This window comes from Ammospiza caudacuta, chromosome 2 (assembly GCF_027887145.1).
Source record: "Ammospiza caudacuta isolate bAmmCau1 chromosome 2, bAmmCau1.pri, whole genome shotgun sequence".
NCBI lineage: Eukaryota > Metazoa > Chordata > Aves > Passeriformes > Passerellidae > Ammospiza > Ammospiza caudacuta.
The window spans coordinates 15072828-15088529 of record NC_080594.1 but is presented as its reverse complement, the minus strand read 5'-3'; the positions used below and the strand labels follow the sequence as shown (position 1 = coordinate 15088529).

The 15702-nt window shown below is 39.9% G+C and overlaps 1 protein-coding gene across 3 annotated transcripts in view; it reads left to right on the top strand.

Moving 5' to 3' along the window:
• The window catches only part of APP (amyloid beta precursor protein), a 194270-nt gene that overhangs the window by 164556 nt on the left and 14012 nt on the right, over window positions 1–15702 (top strand). For all 3 annotated transcript variants that reach the window (XM_058800412.1, XM_058800410.1, XM_058800411.1), the window contains 2 exons: window positions 7640–7861; window positions 13316–13369. In XM_058800412.1, coding sequence (XP_058656395.1) covers window positions 7640–7861; window positions 13316–13369 — 276 coding nt within the window. The remainder of the gene's footprint in view (window positions 1–7639; window positions 7862–13315; window positions 13370–15702) is intronic.

Below are 15702 nucleotides of genomic sequence, written 5' to 3'. Positions count from 1 at the left end.
TGCAGAGTAGTTTCACTTAGAAGCCTTATCAGGTACTTAAGAGGGAAAGGGACTTGACTTTTTCTACTTTACACAAGCCTGAGCAGGAATAATGATTGCTGATTCATCTGACTGTAATGTCAGTGACAATTGGTCAGGCTGTTTATTTGTTTTAATTTAGACTCTTCAGCCTATTTTATAGCACTTAATAATATCTTAATTTGGAATTAAATGTGGAGTTGAATTTAAACTTGGAGAGTTTGTCACAGTGCGTTCTCTGGATCAGGATGATGATATACAATATATGTTCTGGATTATGGTATAAATTAAATTATTTCCACAAGTGCTTTTTAATATTATCTTGTCTACCTTCATACTGGATTATTTCCATGTCTTACTTGGAGAGGACCTCTCTAATTTAACCAAATTGAATGAGGAGGGGATGAGAGGAAGGGAAAGAGACAACAGGAATTGACAAAAAGGCATGTTGTGAAAGGGAAGAGCAGGGTCTTTCATTTCTGTTAAATAACTCCCAGAGATGACACAAGCTTCAATACTCTCTGCTTTGAAGCGAGGAGGAAATGCAGTTATTAATCAGATGGCTGGCTGTTAAATACCAAAAAAATTATTGATGTCCACTTTGCTATAGCCATATGTTGAGATTTAATTTTAGTTAATAGATAGTTTGTGTAGTTGTCAGATAATTATGGGTCTGTAGTAATTAAAGCTTCTGTCACTGAAGGCAAAGAATGTCATACCAGGCTTCTAGGAAAATTAGACAAAATTTCAGACCATGAGTTTCATAGCAGGCTCATTAAGTGGTGTGAAAATTGTCATGAACTTTTGCTCAGAGTGCTCAGTAATTGCGCACAAAACTAAATTTTCATTGAAGTCCATCCCTAAGGAAAAGACACTGAGGTCATTTTGACATCAATCAATTATTTGGTGATAACTTTCTATCCTAAGCTTTAAAGACTGAATTTTCCTGAATTGGATTACCCAAGCTTTAAAGACTCTTCCATACCAGAAAACCTGTGATGTGCCTGCACAAGGACAGTGTCTCTGTCTCTGTGTATTAGTTAAATATCTTTGGAGGTTTTAATGATACAAGACAAAATGTCTGCAAGGTAGATTTAACTGAAACATTATTCCATGTGCCAGCTGACAGGAGGAAACTCACTTGGGTTGTTTTTATGATGTGATTCAGGAAACAGCAAAACCTACATGTGGTGAAATAGAAGGAGCAAGAAATGGGAAAGACATGGAAGTGCTACAGTTGTGATTTTTTTGAAAATTTAGTAGAAGCATGTTCTTTATAGCATGGATCTAATTATTGCAGCTATTCTCAAGTTCAAATGTGTAATTTTTCTGAAGTTAGGTTTTCTTTTTTTCTAAAGTTAGGTTTTCTTAGCCATCAAGGTGTTGTCTAAAGCTATGGGATGCTTATTCTCTTATTAACTTACAGAAAAAATATTTTAGGTCAACTGTTTCATGATCCCTTAAATGTTCATTTTCTGAGAATTTAAAAAGGGCAAACTTTTCAACTTATTGAACAAGGTTTTCATACACATAGGAAATTTCTGAAAAGTGGAGGATTTTGGCTGCTATTTGCTCTTACCTAGTGGCGATATCTCTGAAGGACAGAAAATTAGAACTATGAAATGCTTTTTTCCATGGTTCTTGCTCTTTCTGTCTCCCTTCAGCCATGTGGGAGAGACACATTGCACTGAAAGAGTCCAGACAAAAAGACCTGTGGGATAATTTCACAGGCTGTCGAGGAGGTGAGAAGAAAACTTAGATCTGCTGGTGTGGTCACATTTCTCTGTCAGTGTGGATGTGAGCACTGAAGGTTGGGCTCATTCCCAGTATTTCACAGGAGTGATCTACCACATCACTCCTCTTCCATCATCCTCAAAGCATGCAGGCAACAAAGGCACTTCTCCAGCCTCCAGCAGGCAGCTCACTTTCAGTAACATTCTCATCAGTCTCTCTGCATTATAGTTGATTTGTACTATACAAATGAATTAGTTCAGCACTGAATACCACAGAATTGTGTTTTGTAGCTTGATAATGTTATAATTATGACTCATGGCAGTATGCAACATCATGATCATGCAGTGTTTGATTCAGCAAAACATCTAAAAATAACAAAATACTTGAAATTCAGTAGAGCTTCACTCTTTTTGGTAAGGCACAGGAGGTCTTGTTTTCATATTTACCAGTTTGGCAGAGTTTTGATTCATGCAGCTGACAAGATACAGACACTCAAAGTTAGTTCAAACCTGACTGCATTACATCAGTGCAACTGCTTTAGAAAATAACGTTGAATTAGCCCATAAAGTAAGCATACAATTGAAATCTGCAGCTAAACATGGTTACCTCTTGCTACATGTGCTGTAATAAATTATTGTGTTGGTGTTCTTAGTGAATCCTAATTATGACATCCAACATGTGCATGATTTAAATTGCCTTCAGACTGGATTAAGGCAGTTATGTGTGCCAGTGCAAATGAAGCTGTTGCTGTGACTCAATTGCTCTGCAATTTCTGCTGTTAAGAACAAGGGAGGTTGCTGACACTTTTTAGTTTTGTCATTTTGAAAGCACATGCTCAAAAGCAAGTAACTTTGGGGAAAACACATGTTCCGTTCAGACTCAAATATCACTGATGATAAGTGAGGCAATAAGACTCTGCACATGTATGAGTTTATCTGAGCTGATTCCAAGCCCATCTCTGTTGGATCAAATACATGTTCTACCATGTAAATGGCATTTTACAAAGGAAGTTAGATGTTGGGTCAAAACTATGGCATATAATTTGGTGATATTTTAACTAGTCCTAATTAGAGGTGTTTTGTGTACACTTCATTTCTAATCTGGTTTAAGAAGTTGTTTCCTAGAACTCCACAATTACAATTGCTGATTTTAAGGATGCTTTTCAACTAAATTCAATAATTTTGGCACATAATAGTGATTGCAGAGCTTTTCCTCTAGTAGGTGGGCTCCTTGAAAACACAACAAATGGTATAATTATTTTTTGAAATTTTAAACAACTGTGAACTAAATAAAAGTTATGGTTTGAAAGATAGCTAATGGGTTGTTGGCACTCCAGGACAGCAAGAGAAGCTGTTCCATATTAAATTCTTGTCATTATAGCTGTGCCAATTAAAGGCTGGGGAAGTATGTCCCAGAGTTCAGCATTGGAAACAGTGTTGTGTGACAGTAAAATTAGATAAAGTTCTAACAGAACATGGGTTTGCCACTCAGAGACTCCACCAACTTTTGTTGGGATTTGTCATGATATCTTTTCTAGCACAGTGCTATCTGTAAAGATTTGCAAATAGAACTGTGGTTTTGGGGCATTGTAAACAAATAGCTTCTAACAATACCGTATCTACCAGAAGATTTTGTAGTAAATTTTATTTCTTTTCTTCAGTTCTTTCTTTGCTTTTGGCTCTGTTTGCCTCTTTGTGGGATAAGAGAATAGTCTTGAAAGTAATTTGGGTTGGTGTTACACTCTTATCCAGTTCCCCAAACACATTTCACTTCAGTTTTTCTAGTTGCGGTTGTTGAGGACTGTTGACCATGAGGATGCCTGCAGTGAGTCCAAAAATTAGTGAAACTTGCTTAGGTGCTATGAGAAGTCCAAGAAGCATCTTATTAAAATACTAGAAGTGAGCCTGTCTCTCATCCTGAGGTGCCTGAAGGAGAATGTTGAGTGTGTGGAGGAGAAGCAGCAGTTGTGTGCCCTCAAACCAAATTCAGAGGTCTGGGGTCCCAACTGAGTGTAGTCTCTTCCTAAGGTCATGGTTGCTTTTGAGCACATGCTTTCAGAGGGACAGAAAGATTCGCCATCCTCTTTTTTTTTCCTCAATGGCAAGGCTTAGCAGAATGCTACAAGGAGATAATAACCCAAGCAAAAAACATTTATTATAGGAAGATCCTCAGAGTGTTTTTGTCCTGTTGGTTTGATGTGAGATGAAATTTTGATGAGCAACCTAGAGGATCTCTCTATATTCAGCACCTAATGATAAGATATTCATAGTACAAATAAATCCCCTGAAACAGTCTGGAATGCACATCCTAGCCTCTAGCTGTGTCTGTACTCCCTGCTTATTTGGGGATTTGTCTTTTGCACAGTGGGGGAGTTGAGTTGGCAGTTGCAGATGGAGGAAATACTGTGTCAATGAATAGATGTATGGCTTTCCATTAGGGTAACTGATGGTTCAAGTGGCCATCGATACTTGGAACAAAATCAGCCCTGAAAAATTGATCTTGGACTTTGCCAGTAGTATCAATAACTGGAAATCCTAAGGCAAACTTTTTTTAGCAGTTTAACGATTGAAGTAATTGTTTGTGAATCATTTACTCAGTGCAGACACAGCTGCCTCAGTGTGATGGATTCCAGCAGTTTCTATGCCAGGCACTTCCAATTTCTCACTGTCATTCAGTGTCTGATTCATCCTGTCAGATGGGCTTGACTCATGTAGCCATTGTCTCCCTGTTTGTAAAATGAATGTGATCATAATCTGCTGGTTGTAATATCTGTCTGCCTCACTTGAGCTATTGTGCAGGTCAGTTCCTTTCCATGCTGTCTGCCCCAGCTGGGTGGAAAACAATGGAGCTGGCAACAATGTGCTCCCTCTTGGGTAGCCTTGAGAGAGACTTTGTGTGCGATCACTCCCAGCCCTCAGAAATTTTGCTGTAATCATGGTATCATGATGGGAGTTTGGAATCCCTCTCTGCACAGCCATGTGTGCACTGTGGCCTCTCCTGAGTTCTGTACCCATCCTGGTGCTGCTCCTGCACTGCCAGAGCTCAGGTCCTTCCTTCCCCTCCGTGCACCATTTGTCCCTTTCCAAGGGCAGGAGCTGTCTGCAGGTGACACTGAGTATGTCGGCAGCAGAGCATGGACAGTTGTACAGGACAGGCGCTGCCCAGGGCAAAGGAGTGGCTGGAGCACAGCTCCTCCTGCTCCTCCAGCACAGCTCCACCATCCCCTGCCTCTGCTGCCTGAGCTCCAGATCTCTACAGCTGCCCCACACCATCCTCTGGGGATGGGGAGAACAGCAGGAACAAGGGGAGCTGTGCCCCAATACCATTCCAATGCCCAGGTTTTGAAAGGTCTGTGGTCACAAAGATGCTCAGCGCTGTAACACTCTCTTGTGTGGTGCATGATGATATGGTAGTAGTGTTCTCATCTGTGGCACCCTGCAAGGTACATGGACACCAGACTGCTCCCTCAGGCCACTAAAATCCAGCTCTTTTTTGTAAAGTCTTTTCATCCATATCCAATGAAAATTAACATGTCATGTGATAGTGTCTGCACAGAATATCAAGGTACTTCACCTGTCTCTTCTGATGAAAGGACGTGGTTTAATTTGAAAAAGGAGTAGTGTAAGTGCAGTTTGGAGACAAAACCAGATTTAACTTTTATGCTGAATATTTAGTAGGTGTCATAAAATAGTACTGGTTTCAATAAAATGAACATGAAACAAAAAACATTTCAGTGTAATTGACATAGGCTTTCTATACTGTCCTAGTAAGTCATTTTAATGGGCAAATTCAATCACAGAATTAAATTTTGTATTTCTATTAGTCTTACCATCTGCTCAAGTAATTACTGTTTAAACTGGAAAATTTATTTTAAAATGTTGTTCTGTAAGATTCAGAACCCACGTTTGCCCCAGAGCTGAGGTTGCAGCATTGTTTTTATTTTTGATGATCTGAATTCCATGTTATGGGAATAGGGTGGCAGAGAATTTTGTCAGCTATCTCAAGGTGGCCTTTGAGAGATGAATTACAGAGCAGAGCCCTACTGCATCTTCACTGACAGAGGCACTGAAGCAGTGGCACCTCTGAGGTGGGAAGGGTCTTTCTGAGGGTGCTGCATGGTTCCATTGTACTTCCGTGGTATGAAGCTTTGTGTGTAAAGCTGGGAGAAACATTTTGCTGAGGTTTTCTAAAGCTGTGGTGTGTATAGAAACTTAGATGCCCTTCATCACTGATGTTACTAGGAAATGGGTGAGCCCCTATGGAGTGGCACAAAGAGTTTAGCAGCAGAGTGGTTGGTGATTCATGTCCCTGACTTGGTACGTGGTAGAGATGTGGGTGTGAAGTAGTGACAGTCAGGGGGTCCTTGATGAAGTGCAGAGAAGTGCAGTCCTAATGGAAGCTGTTGTATCACCAGCTGCCATGTGTGTTCTCATGTGGTCACTTGCTCACTACTACAGTCTCCTCTTATGAACTATTTAACTCTGTGGCACTTGCTCACTATTGGTGCCTTATTAGCAATTATTGGTCTGCATTGCAAGTTCTGACTTGAATGTGCTCTTTGCAGCAGGTTCCCTCAAAATACTTGCAAATAGTATATTTTTCCTACAAAAACAGATGTCAGTGAAGCAGGGTGGATCAAAAGTGGAATTACACAATAGTTTTGGTTGGAAGGGACCTTTAAAGATTATCTAGTCCAGCCCTCTCTGCAATGAGCAAGGACATCTTCAACTAGATCAGCTTGGTCAGGGCTCTGTCCAGCCTGGCCTTGAATGCTGCCAGGTACAGGGCATCTACCACCATTCTCCTTGGAAAAAATTTCTTTCTTATATCTTACATACATTTGCTCTCCTTCAGGTCAAAACCCCATGTTCATTGCTAAAGGCCCTGATAACAAGTTTGGCCCTTCTTTCTTATAGGCCCCCTCTAAGTACTGAAAGACCACAGTAAGGTCTTCTAGGATCTTTCTCTTCTTCAGGCTGAACAGCCTCAGGTGCCTCAGCCTGTCTTCATAGCAGAGGTACTTCTGCCTTCTGATCATCTCTGTGGCCCTCTGGACTCACCCCAACCAGTCCATGTCCTTTCTGTGCTGAGAGCAGAGGAACTTTGATGTGAGAAGGGAGTAGGGAAAATGCAACACACACAACGTCTGAGCTTATTTTTAACACGGAGTTGAAGTCTGTCCTATACACCTGATGGAACTGAAAAGTGCTTTGATTTTTCTCACCTTGCTTCAAGAAAAAAAACTCCACAGCTTAGATAGCAGAGCTTTAGGTGCTGGTAGCTTGTAAAATAATTTGCCTGCTACTACTACTACTAGTACCAGATGTCTACTACTGCTTTTAACAAAGAACTACTTCAGTTATGATGAAGTCATATATGTTAAAAAATCAAATGTTTCTTCAGATTTGATGTATTATAGTAAACCCAATTTAATACAGTGACTGTTGTGGAGATTTAGGATTTAAGAGTTGTGATGAGCTTTGGCAGTGAGCATTTTAGAGGAAGGATAAATTACAAAGACATTCCTTCCTGTGGAGCTCTCACCAGTTGACTTACAGAAGCATGTTGAGATGAAGGGAATTGTTTTGTGCTTCCTTTCAAAGTGGTTGGGAAGAGCCAAGGAATGTATATAGCACAGACCAGTGATCTGTTATGTAGTGGAAATGTGGGTAGGAAACAGTATTGAGCAATTGTGGTTGATGTTTCAAAAACTGCCTTAGCTGCAGTGCTTATCATGGGGTTTTGACTATTCCAAGCCTTGCTATTTTTATTTATTGTAGGAAAACAGAATCTCACAACAGTGAATTCTTACTTGAGTAGCATTGAAAATAGGTCCTTAGATATGCTGCCTCTTTCATATGGTTTCTGCATTGAAATTTCCTTGCAGATGAATTACTTCAGAAAGAACAAAACTACTCTGATGATGTTTTGGCCAATATGATCAGCGAACCCAGAATCAGCTACGGAAATGATGCTCTGATGCCTTCATTGACGGAAACAAAGACCACAGTTGAGCTGCTTCCAGTGGATGGAGACTTCAGCCTAGATGACCTTCAGCCATGGCATCCCTTTGGAGTTGATTCTGTTCCAGCCAATACTGAAAATGAAGGTAAGTACAATAGGGGGAGAAACCACAGAACTTTCTGAGCTGAGCTTTGTGGTTTCTGTTCACATTATTCCCTGATAATTAATATTTTTCTTATAAGTAAGTGGGATAGAGGTTCTGAAATGTACCTTTGGAACTGGTCTGCTGTGTCAGTTATGTCTCTTTGATGGAATAGAAAGTTCTGACTAAAATCTGTAATTTAGACACAATAAATTTCAGAGTTGAGTGTACTTGCCTTCAGAAACAAACCATAATACAGTCTAGGAGATTATGAGTAACAGTCTTATAAGATACATGACAATGACTGTGGGGAGATAGATAAGCTGTTAGATTTGTGCCATGATGAAATGAATGTTTTATTTAAGGTAGAGCTTTTTATTTGCTGGCATGAAAATTATTACAGTTCCAGCATAATCCTAGCAGACAGATAATGTTACTTCACTCCCTACACTGGTTGTCTGGAATGTACTGCAGAAATGCTCCTACATGCACGTCAGTACAACATGGCTAGTGAAAATGTTTTTCCTAAGGAGTATTATATGTTGTTCATGGACTACTTCAATGAAGTGACTGCATGCTACTTAAATAATCCGTGTAGCATCTGGAATTGGTGGTTCACTTAGGTGTTGGAGCCAATAAATCAGAAACCTGAGGGACTTCAGTCATGTGATTCAAGTTCCTCCTCTTGCCTTTTTTGTCCTTTCTCTAACTGCACTGTTTCTAGTGCTAAGTTAATCACATCAGTAAAAGTTTGATACTGCCAAGCCACAGTACATACAGAGCCTGGAACTGCAGAAGTCTTCTCAGGCAAATCTGTGATTTGTAGCTGAACTGCACAGACATTAACATCCTCCTCAAGTCTTTTGAAACGACTGGCTTAGGCTGTTCCTGCCCTCAGAATGAGTTCTGAGATCATCCTTATGCAGCTAGTCTCATTCCAGCATGGTATGTGAGTAACTGAGCAACTGGGTGTGTGGGACATGGATTTGCCAGGTCTGGAGTTGGTGCCAGGTGAAATGAGTGGAATCAGAAATAGATTTGCAATCAGAGTTTGTCCCAAGGAGTCAGAGAAGCCTAGCATCAGGCAAAAGAAAGACCTGCACAAAGGTCAGTGAGGCAGATACTTAGCAGATCTGAGAGGAAGGGGAGAGGCTGGTCAGGAACAGGGCTAAAATCAGAGTACCAGTGAGTCAGCCCTGCAAGTTAGGTGCCAAGTAAAGAGCAGAGCCACAGCAAACTCAACAGACCCGCTGGCAGGAAGAACCAGAAGGTAGGAGATTGTGACAAGGACTCCAGCTGTGTCTGAAGGGCACTTGCAGCCAAGTGGCAATGCCAGGCAGTGAGAGCAGCTGGCTGGAGCATGTTAGGCACTGGCAAGGGGTACAGATGGCTCAAAGGCTGCCAGGCTGAACCTCATTTTCCTGGGGAAGGAGCTGCAGCTTGCTCTAACCCTGGTGCACGTATCAAGGCTGTCTGCCAGGAGCAGGTCACAGTCTAGCTCACGTCTGTCCTGCAGGAATGTTCAATTGCAGCTCTTGCTCCAGTTTTTTCCATAGCTGAGGCATCCAGGCATCAATTTCTATACCTTTTGCCTGCTTTCGTAAAACATGGTGGGGATTAATTGTTTTTTATGTCTTTCCTCCTGGCTTCCAAAATATATTGATTTCAGTCACCAGGTTTAGAAGTTATTAGGTAGACAGGTACCCCCAGACATACCCATAGTTTATTCACAGAAGTGTATTTTTCCTTCAGAAACCTGTCTAGGCTCAGGATCTAATAATGAAAGGTACTTCAGAGTGACACTGAATTCCCACAGGCAACTATACTGAGCATTGTTCTCCTTTTAAAATGTATGGCAGCAAATAAGAAATAAAACTCTCCTGCCTTGAACACCATTCTTAATTACTAGGCCTGTGTGTTTTAGTGCCATATGTGATTTGTTGCAGCACTTATTCTTTCATGCCTCCAAGTTGTTGGGGTTTAGTTCTGGTTTTTTATACCAGGGTTATAGTGTACTTGTCATGAACTTACTGCAACAGTCTGTTCAGTTAGGCCAACCATTATAATTCTTCAAGTATGCACAGTTAGAAGTGGAAATCATTTGGTGACTTAAACCTCTTCAAGTCCTTCCTGTTTCCCCTTATAATTCTCTGTCCTCTACCCAACCCACAATGTTCTTAATGTGAACATGCTAAGAATACCTTCTTTCTTTAGACACCATTTCTGTACCTTTGCCCATAGCATCAAAGAGGAATTTCACAGCTTTGTTTATTTCCTTTGTGTTTGTCTCCCATGTTGTTGTTCCAGAACCCCAGGACTGACTGTGCCGTTTGTCTTCACTTTCCATGCCCGTTTTCTTCTTTGATGGTGGTGTTACTTCAGGCTTTGTCTACCTTGCTTCCAAAAATATGTTTCTGTCTTCTTATAAAATGGTTTGGAAGTAGCAAAAAGTTGATAACAATTTACATACTTTTCTCCTCCTTTTTTTCTCCCTCTGATGAACTGATGAAGTTAAAGTACCACAACCCTTCCCCCTAACATTTCTTGTTATTATTAGTTCCCATGCCTGTTTCCTTCCATGGCCATGATCTAATCCCAGGTTTCACCCACAGATATTAACAATGTATTGGATTAATATCTTGCCATGTAATCTTAAGGTTTCATAACTCCGTATGAAATTTTCCCAATGTAAACTGCATGTTTTTAAGAACAGGTTTTATACAAATAGTTTATTTTCCTAGAATTGCTTTTACTGACTGGTAAGTGAAAAACAGTCTAAAAATAAATAGACCTTGAAAGTCTAACATTACTCAGTATTTTCCCCTGTTCTCACTTGTTTTCCCCTGAAGCAGTTTCCCTGGAAATGTTGACAGGAGTTGATCTGAAGCAGCACATAATATACTGTATAGAGGTCCAGCATGCAACACAAATTAGGTTAACAAAGAAAACACTTTCTGAGAACTGTACAGAGGGACCATGAAAAATGTCAGGAAACTGCACTTCAGCAGTGCAAAATGCATCTTCAGAGGTGTCCCCAAACAAACCCCCGACAGCTGTGAAGCTCTGACACTGCCAAGCCCTCTGGGCGTTTTGCCAGTGACTAACTGGGGTTTGTGGTTTACTCTTTGTGTTTTAGCTTGCAGGTTACAGGGAGCCTTAATGTCTGTACCTAGTATTTCTCTAAAGTGAAATTCCTGTAAATGTACTGTGTTATCCTTATGATGTGTTCAGTTACTCCCTTCAACAATATTCTTGATAGGTGAGCATCACGTAGCACTCCTCTCCTGCTGGTCTGTACCAGCTTTTGATGTACTTTTACTTTTGAAAAGAGAAGTAAACACATTCTCTCTTGCTCTTCCGAGATCTGTTAGATAAAGGTGGGAATGTGTGGCCTCCATGAAGCCTGAGCAGTCAGTGTAAATAAATATGTACCAGTTTAGTTTCATGAGTCTATTTGGACAATGCATTTTCAGTCTTACTTCTGTGCACATGGAAGTGTATTCAAGAGAAATACAATTCTGGAGCTCCAAAATGAATGCACTTATTATAATAACATACAATACATATTTGAGTTTTGATTATTGATAAATGCTGTGGTAGGTTTAAATCTTTCCCCTCTTCATTAGCTGTTGTGGTGATGTGGTCTGGTGAGGTGTAGTGGTTTGACCACAGGCCAAACACCAGTGCACTCACAAAAATCATTTACTCATCTTCCTCTGCTATAACTGAGCAGAGGAGGAGAAAAAAAATCAGGTAAAATAAAGCTTGTGGGGTTGAGATAAGCTTTAGGAGAAGAGAATTTAGGGCAAGACAGGCTTAAAACTTCAAAAGGTATAAAGAAAACTTTATTAAAACCAGTAAAGGAATGGTAAGAACTAAAATAAACCTTTAGAACACTTTCCTCCCCCCATCCCCTCTTTCCTTCCCACTGACAATGCAAAGAGACAAAACCTAGGATTCTCAGTCACTTTATCATTTCTAAAAAGAATCTTTCTTCAGTTCATTGTGGGAGGGGAGTCTCCCCTGCTATGCTATGGAGTCCTTCCCACAGGAAGTGCCTTGTAAGGAAAACAATGCTGTGCTAGTGCCTCTCTGAACTGCTGTGAAGGAAGGTGCCTCTGCAGCACCAGACTTGCAAGGTCTGTGAAAGTCTGCCTTTCTGGAGACACAAGTGAGCCAGATGTGCTGATGTGCCTTTAGTTTGCAGCTAGTGTGAAGCTGAGTTACTGGGTTTTATTCAGAGGCAGGAGCTCATGCAGTCATCTCATGGGCAAAGGACATGGGAGCCACTTGGGCTCTCACTGACAAGCATGGTTGTTTGTCCTACCCACAGGAGCACTAAGCCAGTGACACAGGCGTCCTGAGAAGATGGGCAGTTCCATTGCTCATATCAACAGTATCATCAGACTTGTGTGATTTTCTGATGAGCAGTTCTTCTTGATTGAAAACTGTGGGTCTGTCAGATTTCCTGTGTTACTGCATCTCACTTACTGCTGATAAAGGCTCATAGCTGAATGCAAACATTCAAATGAATAAGAATATATGTGCAAAATTCTGAATTCTAAGGAACAATGTAACACTTCATTTCTGAATTTAGGTTCTTTTGACACTGTCAAAGACTGAGTAGATAAGGAAAGCAACACAATTGTAACAGAAGAGAGAAGCAACCAAAAAAAATCTGAATCTTTTAATAAACATTTCCAGTATGTTTGAACTTACTGAGGCAGTTGGCAGTGACTCAAATAGCTCTAAGTTTTGCAAATGCTGTTTTTCTGTTAGTGCAAGTGAGCTAGTTCAACTTAGATTTCAGCTGATAAAACCTTAGTAGGCTAATAAAAGAGTTTTGTAGAATTGCATATGACATACATTTGGACAGAAATTTGTGTTTCTTTTTCCTTTCCCTTCCAAAAACTGGAAGATAAATATGCTGTTCACAAATCAGAACGTACAGGAATATTGATTGTATTTTCAAAATCCACTTTATTTTTTTTAACATTATAGATAGTGCTGTAAAGAATCCCTATGGAAAGGAAAAATGAGGGATTCAGGAGGCTTTTAAGTCAATATTGATAAAGAGCAGCTGCAGGAAGAATTCATCACGTCCATTCCGGCTGCCAGTTCTGATCAGACAATGGGGAAAAGTTTGCATGTAATGACTATGGTTTTGTTCTATTGACAGAAATTATTTAGTCTTACTGGTTTCTGACTTGAAGCAGTAATATGATGTAAAAATGATGCTGCCTCAAGGCTGAAGCTTTCCTTGTGAAGTCTTACCCATCCCTTCCTTTTACTTTCAGGATTAACTGAAGGCGGATATTTTCTAGTTGATGCTTTGGTAACTATTAATGCAGTATGTCTCTCCTGCACTGTCCCAACAGAAGAGCCCTTGACTTTGTGATTTCTGGGGATTTTGTTTATTTTTGTTTGCTTTTTTGTTTCTTTTCTGCACGTGCCTAGTTGAGCCCGTTGATGCCCGCCCAGCTGCAGACAGAGGACTCACCACACGACCAGGTATATGACTTGCATGGCTTTTACCTCACCTGTGTTTTTTTCTGGCATGCATATGGTCTGCTGGTGCTGAAATGATTTACCTTTGCTTTGTTGTACCCTGCTCACAAAATGTAATTCTGTTCCCTGAATGATGGAAGCATCATTCCCTCACATTAAATCCCATATGAGTGTTGTCCGTATTGAGGGTGTTTGGGATGTGTGCTTGCAGCAGGACTGTGTCCCAGATCCAGAATTGTTTTGTATCAAAGGTCTCATCCTTTCCAGAAATAACACTTTGGCAGGTGCAGGACACGGTAAACTTGGTACCCTGTACAGACACTACTTTGGAAACATATGATAGAAATGTCAAATCCTTTATGTAGAGTGAGCAGGGCTAATGAAGAATTAATGTGTACGGTTTCAGAACTGCAGGGGGCACTGATATTTTTTGCTGTGGTGCTTATCTTACTTACCTCCGGATACCTAAAAATTGGTATTATCCCTCTGGATTCCCTGAGGATTCCTGAGGACACAACTATTAATTCCATTCTAGGACAGAGCAGGGTGATTGTTTCTACTCTGTAGGTACCTCTGTCTTTGTATTGATTTCAGAACAATCACAGATCACTAGGTTGAGTCAGGCTGCAAATGTTTGGAAAAATTGAAATGGGACAATTCCAGTTTCCAAAAGGAAAAAATCATTTTAGCTTTTCATACTTTTTTTTTGCTTTTGGGGTTATTTTCCCCTGGTTTTTGTTCAGAATTATCTGAAACTATTAAAGCCATTGAGAGGAAACAGTCTTTTATTTCAGAAGAGGCTACTCTGACTCTTTGATGTAGTGAGAATATATTTTAGGGTCCGGATTATTTCAGTGTCACATCATAATTGTGTTTTCTTCCTCAGGTCATATTAAACTGATTGATCTGTATCCTTTTCCCCTTTATCTTGTCAACCAAATGTTCATTAGATAGCATTGTGGACATCATCTTCCTAATTGTTTTTAAATCTTAACTCACCCATGTTTAGCAACTACACAAATTGCTACAGTGGGAGCTAAAATAAGCTCATATGTTGCAGCAACTGGGATATGTGTCAGAAGGTAGTGTGCTTCTAGCACTGTTTCAGGAGTCTGACATCTTTACTTATGTTTAGAGACTTAATTCAGTCCATGAAAGAGATCCTGGTAACTGGTACAGAGCTACAATGCCAAAAATCCCGGGATCAGGAAAAAATCCCTTCAGTATTGCATTATCTACCTTCTTCCCCAGGAGCAGTAGAAATATCACAGATGAAACGTGCATATGGTTAATCCAAGTTTTGTAATGCAATTTCAGTCTTGCGGTTTTCTTATAATATTAAAATCTATTATTCATGTGCCCTTTTTTCTCTTTTCCATTTTACTTACTTCTTGCTCACACATCATTCTTATAATGATCAGTATGTTTTTCTTACAGGCAGATGAAAATAATGCAGATCATCTTTGTCACTTTCTTACAAGAGAGATAGTTTGGTCACAGTACAGAACAGAGTCACAGACTCACAAAATATACTGGGTTGAAAGGGGACCTCTACAACCATCTGGTCAAACAAGTATTTAGATGGTAGCAGTATTTGTGATACCTGGGGTCCTTTTCCTTCACTACATCATTCTCTTTCAAAAGATGAAGTCTGCGAGTCAAGCCAGAAAAAGTCAGGAGTTGTTCAGTTCATAGGGGAGAAAAGTTTATGAGTAAGGACCAAGTTTAAAGCATTTGTTGAAATTTTTGCCAGTTGTCTAAACCCCCACCTCTGTTGTGCTCCACCTTGATTGTCTACAATTAAAGCTTGAATTGGAATCTGATCTACATCAGTCCTAGGAAAATGATATTATCTGGATGAATCCCATTTTCTAGTATGGATAAAACATCTGTGTAATTCACATGGGCATTAAACAAGGACTCTACTGCATTAGCATACTGTTGTTCCCCTTCCTAATTCACAAATGGGCAAACAAACATAAAAATTATGCCTAAGGCTGTTTCTCATCATCTTCTTCCTAAAAAAGGAAGTAAATGAGATGGTCAAACGTCAAAGGGAAGAAAACTATCTAGATATACTAAGTAGTCATCAATGCACTATTTTTTAATATATATATATATTTAATATATATATATTTTATAACATATTTATTACATATTTCTTGCTATTTATAAATTGATTTATAGAAGGAGATGTTAGATGTTAGAAGGCTCCAGTCCAGCCTGAGAACTTCCATATGAAGAACTTCAGATGGAATAAGTACCTCTTTTCTTGATAACCTCACTGTAACAACTTATTCAGTAGTGTTTCCTTCTCTCCTGTGCTCCAGCAGTCA